Source organism: Gekko japonicus, unplaced genomic scaffold (assembly GCF_001447785.1).
Source record: "Gekko japonicus isolate JY-2015 unplaced genomic scaffold, Gekko_japonicus_V1.1 scaffold4358, whole genome shotgun sequence".
In the NCBI taxonomy this organism is placed as follows: Eukaryota; Metazoa; Chordata; class Lepidosauria; order Squamata; family Gekkonidae; genus Gekko; species Gekko japonicus.
Window position 1 is genome coordinate 62823 of NW_015162092.1, and position 10371 is coordinate 73193.

A 10371-nucleotide genomic window follows, 5' to 3' on the forward strand; every position below is an offset into this window, starting at 1 on the left:
CCCCCCGCAAAGTTTCAAGAGGTTTTTTGCCATTGACTTCAATGGCCCCATTGGTTATAATGGACCCGAATTTTTCGGGTTTTCCGAAAATTTTCGGATATCTATGGTTTACCGGTATAGAAATTCGGGTTTTTCGGGTTTCCCGAAAAAATTCGGGTTCAATAAACCCGAATCTGAATTTTACCGAATTTTTTTTTTTTGCACACCCCTATTCCTGAACACTGCAGTATATCCTAAAAGAAGGAGGGGACTGATGCGCCCCCAATGGCACGAACAGCCTCCCGGTCACTAGGGAACACATTCCCAGCAGGAACAGGTCACATCTTATCCTGCCTTTCCTTGAGAACAGCTCAGGACGGCATACGGAGTTTCCCCTCCTGTGCTCCACTTCATCCCTGCAACAGTGACACCCTGCAGCTAGACCTAAGGGGCAAACAGCCAGGAGTTTAGACCTGGGGCTCCTGGTTCCTGACTATCTAAACTGGGGTCACCACCAATCTTTTGGTGTAGTGGTGTAGAGCCAGTTTGGTGTAGTGGTTAAGTGCGCGGACTCTAATCTGGGAGAACTGGGTTTGATTCCCCACTCCTCCACTGGCACCTGGCTGGATGACCTTGGGCAAGCCATAGTTCTGATAAGAGCTGTTCTTGAAAAAGAGCAGTTTCTATCAAGAGTTTTCTCAGCCCCACCAACCTCACAGGGTGTCTGTTGTGCGGAGGGGAAGGGAAAGGGGTAATGAGCCGCTCTGAGACTCCTTTGGGTAGTGAAATTTTTTTTACCACGCCGCGACAGGATAAATATCAGCTCCCAGACCTCATTCAGGCGTGTTCTCTCAGTGCCTATTGGGCGGTGAGGGACACCTGCCGCTTGCAAGCTGTATTCAAATAAAGCTGTTTGACTGAAGGAGACTGTCTTGCGAATTCATTTTTGGTAAGTGCAAATTGCGCTAACGACATAATCAAGCCGGAAAAAAATATGCTCACCAAAGAAAACCACTCTTCTATACCTTTGACACATGTAGCTATACTTTTTATAACGCTTAGAATGCGAATTTCCTACACGAGACAACATTCATCCTTGGGTGAAGGACATTTCATAAATATAAGCAAAGCCAGTAGGTAATGGCATGAATACAATACAAAATCTTGAGGCAAATATTATCCGCTCTTTTTTTGGCTAGGCTCCTGGGATGTTTACTCGTTAAGGCATCCTAACAGATCTGTGAAGTGGACAAAGGAGACCGAAAAGGCTTCGTTTTTCAAGTTCCTAAGCAATGCTCCTTCTAAACTGTGGAGTCTTGTAAGCAAAAATTCTACTTTGTGAACTACTGGCATTAAAGCTGTGAGCGAGCAATTTGGCTGCTGCACAAATTAGCTTGCTCTGGAGCCATCCTTCCTGAGCGAAGACAAAAAATGTGTGAGCTGGAGGCTAAAAAACTTTGAGCAGACTCACACTAACTTGGCTTAGAGGGAACACTGCTCCTAAGCAATATTTATCCCTTCTTCGTTTGAAAACACGTGGATTGAAGAAATGCAAGAGATAAAGAGAACGCACTTTCCTAGGATTAAACAGCGGTTTCGTATATCTTTTTCGACCCTATCTCTCTGTTAGTGCTTGTCACCAATCTCTTGACGGAGCACTGCAGGAATGACAATAATGTGGATCCAACGCAACATCTCTCTAATGTCTTCCCAAAGCTTTTCGTGCTGTGGCGGCAGCTGCTGCCAAAGCAACTTTTTTTTGAAAATCTGCACAGCCAAATCAAGCTTGCACTCCACCAATGTTCACGGCGAAAAACTGATTCAAGTCCAATTACAGTCCACAAATTTGCTGTTTCTTCTTTTTGTTTCTTTATTTTATGTCCGAGAGCCAGCAGATGCCAAGAAAATACAAGATTAATTCTGAGTAGGAGACGTAGAGCATGGGCTCCAAGTATAAAGCGACCTGACAAAGCATTGAGGGAAACAGACTGTGTACCTGGGAAATCTGTAGTCGCATGACAATTGTTGGAAGCAGCAGCAGCACTGCATGACGTTAAATAAAGAAACAAAAAGAAGAAAAAGCCAAACCAAACCAAAAGTCTATTACGGTCATAAGACCAGTCACAATAAATACAGATAAGAAGGACAAGATAAAGTGAATAAATACATAAAAGATATGGAATATATGTGTAAAAGACACACTCATCTATGTGTAAAAAACACACTCATTTCATTAATTTATTTCCCAGCAATTGACATTTTTTTCGTCAAGTGATACCACTTTTTGAGTGCTATCACACAGAATTTTGCTACTGCAGATGATACGGTTCTCTATCACCTCATAGATATATCCGAAGGGTTTCAGGACTAAAATCTATAAAATACTGTAATGGTTTGAATCTGCAGCGTAATGGAATATCTTGATAGAATTCGCACTGCAAAAGTATATGTGTGATAGATTCAACCACTTTGTTTGGACAGGGACAGCAACGCTGCTGCAAGGGCAGGTGGGAGAATCTCCCATACAAAACTGCGGAGGGAAATGCATCAAACCGTGTTCTAGAGAAGGCCCACCTGCATCCTTCGTTTGTAAAATCCAGGAAGAAAAAGCAAATTTGTGAACTGTAATTGGATTTGAGTCAATTTTTTTAAAGTTTTATTTATGAGCTTTTAAATTGTTAACAAGAAAATAAACATACACAACAACAATATACACTAGAGTCTATTGTTTCGTTCTTTCTCTATCCAATCATACAGTCTCGTCCACCTTTTCTCAAAAACCTTTTCGTCTTTCCTGTACAAAATTACATTCAGCTTCTCGATTTCTGCTACACTCATTAGTTTATATATTATCTCATCTCTTTGTGGTGATTTATCTGATTTCCAATATTTAGCCCAAAGGATTCTTGCTGCAGTCAAAATATAAATTATTACATATTTTTCATTATAATCATATTCCTTTGGGATCATATTTAACAAGTAGATTTTGGGATTAACTGGCAGATCTACATTTACAACTTCTCTTATTATTTTCTGAATTTTCTTCCGGTAACTTTGCATTTTTACACATCGCCACCACATATGGTAAAAAGAGCCTATATTGGTTTCACATTTCCAGCAGTTACTTGAACAGTTTGGGAAACATTTTGCAATCCTTTCCGGCGGCCAATACCATCTATGAAGCATTTTAAACACATTTTCTAGGACTTGAGTCAATTTTGCACAGTGAACGTGGGTGAAGGGCAGCCTTGGTTGAGTCACTGTGGTCCATTTGTGGCTGGAATCAAATCGAGCTGCCCGGGCAAAAGCACTAGCTGGCCATGCCCCCTTTCTAAAGACTCTTTGGTGGGGACCCCTACACCACCCTGACTGGAAAAGAGCTCCCCCGGTACTTACCAAACCAAGCGTCGACCCCGTCCTCCTCGTTCAGCTCCCGGAAGTTCATGCAATTTTCCGGGACGTCATATGAATACGTGTCCTGAGACATTTTCGCCTCGACTGCTGGAGCAGGGTTTTCTCGAGGACCCTCAGCGCGAGAACCTGAGACAAGACGGAGAGCACGTTAGCAACTTCAGGCGAACCAGCCTTCATTTATTAAGCAGTTCGGATCCGGCCTGGAGAATTCACCCCTGCAGGTGGAGAGGGCGGCTCACGACACCCTTCGAAAGGAAATATTATAAACACACAGTGGCGACAATCCTCAGACATTTCTATAGCTAAAGGGCCAGGGCTTTTTCGGTGGTGGCTAGAGATGTGAAGGCCCGGAAAAAAACCCGGAAAAATCCGGGAGGAAATCCGGGTTTTCCCCATTTTTTTACTGAAGCCTTTTTAGTTTTTTTCCGAAAAATTGGAAAAATTGAAAAAAGAAAAGGAAAGGAAAAAAATTGATTATGGAACGTTTTATTTTAAAAATGATGAATAAAATATTTTAAGACCAGGTGTTCAAATATTTCCCAAATCATTTCTAAAATATATATGTAGGGTATCAGATTGATCTAATTTCTGTGCACTGAGGACAAGCAAGTCCTAGGTTACAAACTGAACTCTCCAATGCAAGAACAAGATGCATTTCTTCCTTTAGGAGGTGCAATTGGCAGAAGAAAATTAAAAAGTTTCAGTTTTGTTTTTGCGTGTGGGTAGGTATTCTGTTTGTAATAATTGTTTGGATACACTATATTTATAATATGCTAGTTGTGATAATTTCATGCAAAGTAAAAATGTCCATAGTCATATATTATGTTCCTAAAGTAACAGAATGACTTTCAATCTAGAAAAGACAAAAGGAATGCTAATGTAGCATTTTTTTCAATTCAACAACCAAACTGTGGTAAGGCCCCCTATACTACCACCAGTAGCCTGCAACGGCCTCTCTAAACCGTCTGATAAGCTGTTTGCCAACTCTGGCTATACTCCTTTGTGACCATTCCACCATGGCCTACTGGGATATCTATGTAATATCATACCACCACTAGCACTTAATTGTGTTATTGTGTATGATTTTTATGATGTTTATGATTTGTGTTTTAATGTATTCTAACTGTTAATGTAAGCTGCCCTGAGCCTACCTTGGCAGGGAGGGTTGGATATAAATTGAGTTAAATAAATAAATAAATAAATAAAGGGAAGAGCTGGGTTGGTGGTAGCAAGCAGAGAGGTCTCTAGCCCAAATCTCACTCCAACTACAAACTCTTTCCACAGACGTGCACACCCTTGCTCAGATTGCCCGGAGGCATGGGCTGGGCTGTCACCAATCTGTGGACGACACCCAGCTCTATCTGTTGTTGGACGGCCAGTCAGACTCCAGTCCGGAAGATCTCGACCGGGCGCTGCAAGCCGTGGCTGGATGGCTTAGACTGAGACGACTGAAACTGAATCCGATGAAGACGGAGGTCCTGTGCCTGAGTCGGAGTGGTCCGGGGGTAGGGATCCCTACCTTCGATGGGACAGCGTTGGTGCCAGCACCGGAGGTTAGGAGTGCTCCTGGAGGCCCAGGTAGCAGCCACTGCCAAGTCGGCCTTTTATCCTCTCCGGCTGATTAGGCAGCTGGTTCCCTTCCTTGAACGCAATGACTTGGCAACAGTGATCCATGCGATGGTCACCTCGAGGTTGGACTACTGTAACGCCCTCTGCATGGGGCTGCCCTTGTCCCAAATCCGGAAGCTGCAGCTGGTACAGCATGCGGCGGCCAGGCTGATGTTGGGTCTCCGTATGCGGGAACACATCCAGCCTGCGCCAAAAGCATTGCACTGGCTGCCTATAGCATACCGAATGCGGTTCAAGGTGCTGGTACTTACCTTTAAAGCCCTTTATAGCCAGGGACCGCCTTTCCTCATATGTTCCCCAGCAAGCAGTGCAATCGGGTACTCAAAATCGCCTGGTCCTCCCAGGCCCTAGAGAAGCCAGGCTTGCAGCAACGAAGGCTAGGGTCTTCTCAGTGGCGGCTCCATACTGGTGGAATGAGCTCCTGGAAAACATCAAGGCCCTGCGAGGCCTTTCACAGTTCCGCAGGGCCTGTAAAATGGAGCTCTTCCACCAGGCAGTCGATTAAGGAGCCGCCCGCAACCATCTGAGGCCCTGGCCCCAATATCACCAATACTATCAATATTTTAATAAAATCAATAATATCATGAATATCACTAAATAGCCTGTGCCTCGCTGATATGACCCAGACCATGCGCTAATTGATTGTGGAGTCCCGCCATGTTGTATGCTGTTGCTAGCACTTTATGTACTGTTCCTAGACTTAATGCATTATAATTTCAATTGAGAAGTTGTTTTACCAGGAATAATCTCAGCTGCCCTGAGCCTACTGCAGCGGGGAGGGCGGGAGAGAAACCAAATAAAATAAATAAAAATAAATAAATAAATCGGGGAAAGGCGGTGTGGCTCAGTGATAGAATATCTTGTTTGCACGAAGATCCTAGGTTCGACCCCCACTGTCACCAGTTAAAGGGATCGGGTAACAGGGGATACGAAAGACTGGAGACCCAGGAGAGCAGCTGCCAGTCTGAGTGGCCAATACTGACCTTGCTGGTCCCATGGCGTGATTCCAGTATAAGGCAGCTTCAAATTGTAGATTAGATGTAAAGGTAAAGGTTCCCTTGCTCGAAAGCCAGTCGAATCCGACTCTAGGGTTGCGGTGCTCATCTCCGTTTCAAAGCCGAAGAGCCAGCGCTGTCCGAAGACGTTTCCGTGGTCATGTGGCCGGCATGACTAAATACCAAGGCGCCATGGAACAACCCAATAACTCTCAGCTTTGGGGCCTGACTTTGCAAAGCTGTTTTCAATAAGTTAACTTTGGTGATGCGCTTTGAGCACAAAAGCAATATACCAATGTTCAGCCCGCCTTCGTCTCCGCCCCCCAGCATGCAGTGGGGAAGGAGGGGGGGTCTCCTTGGTGCAGGCAGCAGCCCCCGAAGCGCCGGGCTGGGACTGGCCCTGATGTATCGCTAGGCCCATCGGCTCGTGGGATGATGACCAGACGGAAAACGTGGATTTAGATCTGAAAGCACGCCATCCAATTTTTAGCACTGCAAACACTTTATTGCTAATTGTTAATTACATGTATATGAATGAGTATGTATTTTATGTAGTTTTAAAATTTTATGGTTATGCCCAGGGGTCGTTTCGTAGAAAAAGAGCTAGGGGAACTCATTAGCATAACTCGTTAGCATATGCCACATCCCCTGACATCAGGGGCCCAATGGTGGACCTGCAAGGCCAGCGGAAATGCTCCCTCTAAGCTGTGGAGGCTTGTGAGCAAAAATTCTACTTTGTGAGTTACTGGCATTAAAGTTGTGAGCGAGCCATTTGGCTACTGCACCAATCAGTTTCCTCCAGAGCCATCCTGCCTGAGCGAAGACAAAAGTATGCGAGCCGGAGGCTAAAAAACTGTCAGCTTGCTCACACAAACTCAGCTTAGAGGGAACACTGCTCTCCACCTGAGCTAAGCAGCACCCAACAACAACAGTGGGAGGTCTCCTAGTGACCTGGCCCCACTGCTGGACCTCCCGATGGCACCTGGTACGTTTGGCCACTGTGTGACAGAGTGTTGGACTAGATGGGCCGTTGGCCTGATCCAACAATGGCTTCTCTTATGTTCTTATATGGAGCAGAGGTCCATCAGTGGCTATTAGCCACAAGGTATAGATAGGGGCTCTGGGGCAAGTGATGCTCTGTCTTCTTGGTGCTTGGGGGGGCCAACAGTGGGAGGGCTTCTAATGTCCTGGCCCCACTGGTGGACCTCCTGATGGCCCCTGGACTTTTTGGCCACTGTGTGACAGAGTGTTGGACTAGATGGGCCGTTGGCCTGATCCAACAATGGCTTCTTATGTTCTTAACTTCTCCGGTGGAGGACAAAGCCGGCTGACTGGGCCCTGCACATAGAGGTTGAGATTACCGCTGGTTTCGGTGCCCTGGGAAAACTGGCTTTGCGGGCTCACAAACGGGCAGCCTGCCCGGATATAAATTACAACACCATTAGCAGGTGCCACTGTGATTTATAACTCTCGGCCTTCCCTTGCCAAGATGTGGAACATGGCTGCGTACCCAACATACCAAAGGAAACACGATGATGGACAGGCTGGGGGTGGGGGGGGGAGGCAGGAAGATGCTGCTACCTGAAAAGGGGGGAATTCAAGAGCGTGGAAAAATAAGGAGAAAGCAGCCTTCTAAAGTGGAGGAAAAGGGGATGAAAGAAAGCGACAGCCCTCGAACCGGAGGCAGAGAGCAGGATGGAACTGGATACCTTCTCACCCCCTTTAATCAGGATCAAGTTTCTGTCAACACTACTAACTTGTGTGTTTTTTTCCAAACGAAGTGCGTCAGAGACATTCTTCGTGCCCACTTTGCCCGGCAAATCAAGCTGCCAGAGCAGGAGGGGCGGGCATCACATTTCAGACATGCTTGGATCGAAGGCTTAACTCTCTGCTCTGAAGTTGAGGGACTGCGCCTGTTTGGTTATCAGGAGTCGGGAAGTCAGCGGGACCCAGAGCCACGACAATGGCCTGCAGGGTGCCGGTCGTGACCCCGGAAAGAACCCTGCACATTCCATCCTACGGACAGGAAGGGTTTGATTCCAAGGGCATCTCCAGGTAGGAAGGTGAGGGAGGTTGGCAAGGCGAGGCTCTTTCACTACTGAGCACTTTGGAGAGATGAGACAGATTAATAGACGAGACTCTATCAGTGACAATTAGCTAGGGTGGCGAAAAAAAAGCTCCACATTCCTACCTCTGAACGCCAATGCCACGGGGCAACATCAGGGGAGGCTGGAAGATATGGACCACTGGTCTGATCCAGCACGGCTCTTCTGAAGGTCTCATGAAGGCCTCGGCCTCTATGCCCTGTTGTTGGCCCTCCAGAAGAACTGGTGGGTCACTGTCTGAGGCAGGATGCCAGACTACATGGACCACTGGTCTGATCCAGCAGGGCTCTTCTGATGTTCCTATGAAGGCCTCAGCCTCTATGCCCTGCTGTTGGACCTCCAGAAGAACTGGTGGGTCACTGTCTGAGGCAGGATGCCAGACTACATGGACCACTGGTCTGATCCAGCAGGGCTCTTCTGATGTTCCTATGAAGGCCTCAGCCTCTATGCCCTGCTGTTGGACCTCCAGAAGAACTGGTGGGTCACTGTCTGAGGCAGGATGCCAGACTACATGGACCACTGGTCTGATCCAGCAGGGCTCTTCTGATGTTCCTATGAAGGCCTCAGCCTCTATGCCCTGCTGTTGGACCTCCAGAAGAACTGGTGGGTCACTGTCTGAGGCAGGATGCCAGACTACATGGACCACTGGTCTGATCCAGCAGGGCTCTTCTGATGTTCCTATGAAGGCCTCAGCCTCTATGCCCTGCTGTTGGACCTCCAGAAGAACTGGTGGGTCACTGTCTGAGGCAGGATGCCAGACTACATGGACCACTGGTCTGATCCAGCAGGGCTCTTCTGATGTTCTTATGAAGGCCTCGGTCTCTATGCCCTGTTGTTGGCCCTGCAAAGGAACCGGTTGGATGCTGTGTGACACAGGATGCGGAACAGATGGACCACAGGTCTCCAGCTGGGCTTTTCTGATGTTCTTAAGCTTGTGAGAGGAAGTCAGGTATGCGGAACTGGGGTCCCACAGGGGTCAAGGCTAGGACAGTGGGCAGCAGTGCCAGAAAATCAGAGATGAAATACATAAAGCCCTCAGTTCTATCCTCTGGATGTCAGGTAACATGCCTGACTTGAATTCCCATTTTGGAAAGTTACAGTTGGGCAGGGAGATCTTCGATGTGGTTCGGCAACTTCATGCAAATCTTATGATGTAGCAGAGCATCTACAAGACTCAGATATGGATCAGGAAGCCCCCAGTTCAAACCTCACCTCAGGCACGGACTCACCTGGTAGACTGCAACAAGCTCTGAAGCACTTAGTATTATTATTTAGAGTGGAAAGCACCATGGCTCTGTAGCAGAGCACCTGCTTTCCATGCAGAAGGTCCCAGGTTCAATCCCCAGCATCTCCAGTTACAAGGATCAGGTACTGGGTGATTTGAGGTGCCAGAAGATCATGAGACACCCCCCCCCCCCCATTGCCAGTCAGTGGAGGCCAGTGATTGGGGGCTGAAAAATTTCCACCCCACATATGTAAATATAGTGTGCTTATCTACAGTTATCAGGGCTGTTGTGACACAAATCCATCATGTCAGACGGGCGAAATGGGGGCTATGAAACAGGGACAAACGCCAAGGCTTCTACGTGTTGCTCATGGTATACCGAGGTGCCTTCTTCTGCTAACTTTAAATAAAAACATCGGCAAATTGTAAATTATTTAACACTGAATCGGAGAATGTCTCTGTATTCTAAGGTGGCAGAAACCTCAGAGTCAAGGTGATCACTGAGAGGAGACTTAGCATATCCTGAAGAGACTGCACAGACACACAAAGAGGCCTTATACTGAATAAGTCCATCAAGGTCAGCATTATCTACTCTTGACTGGCAGCGGCTCTCCAGATTAGAACAACAGAATCCTAGAGGGGAAAGGGGCCGTAGAGGCCATCCAGTCCAACCCCCTGCTCAATGCAAGGATCAGCCTAGAGCATCCCTGAGAAGTGTTTGTCCAGCCGCTGCTTAAGGACTGCCAGGGAGGGGGAGCTCACCCCCTCCCTAGGCAGCCGATTCCACTGTTGCACGACTCTGACTGTCAAAAAGTTTCTCCTAAGATCCAGCCGGTACCTTCCCGCCCTTAATCTAAACCCATTCTTGCGAGTCCTCTCCTCTGCTGCCCACAGGAACAGCTCCCTGCCTGAGTGACAGCCCTTCAGATACTTCGAGAGAGCAATCAGGTCCCCCCCTCAACCCCCCCTTCTCCAGACTAAACATTCCCAAGTCTAGAGATGTGAAGGCCCGGAAAACCCCCGG

The 10371-nt window shown here is 47.2% G+C and overlaps 1 protein-coding gene across 1 annotated transcript in view; it reads right to left on the reverse strand.

Annotated features, from left to right (window-relative positions):
• TPX2 (TPX2, microtubule-associated) overlaps window positions 1–3510 on the reverse strand; it is a 59320-nt gene extending 55810 nt beyond the window's left edge. The window contains exon 1 of the mRNA XM_015405649.1: window positions 3376–3510. Coding sequence (XP_015261135.1) covers window positions 3376–3466 — 91 coding nt within the window. The 5' untranslated portion in view covers window positions 3467–3510. The remainder of the gene's footprint in view (window positions 1–3375) is intronic.
• Window positions 3511–10371: the final 6861 nt, after the last annotated feature.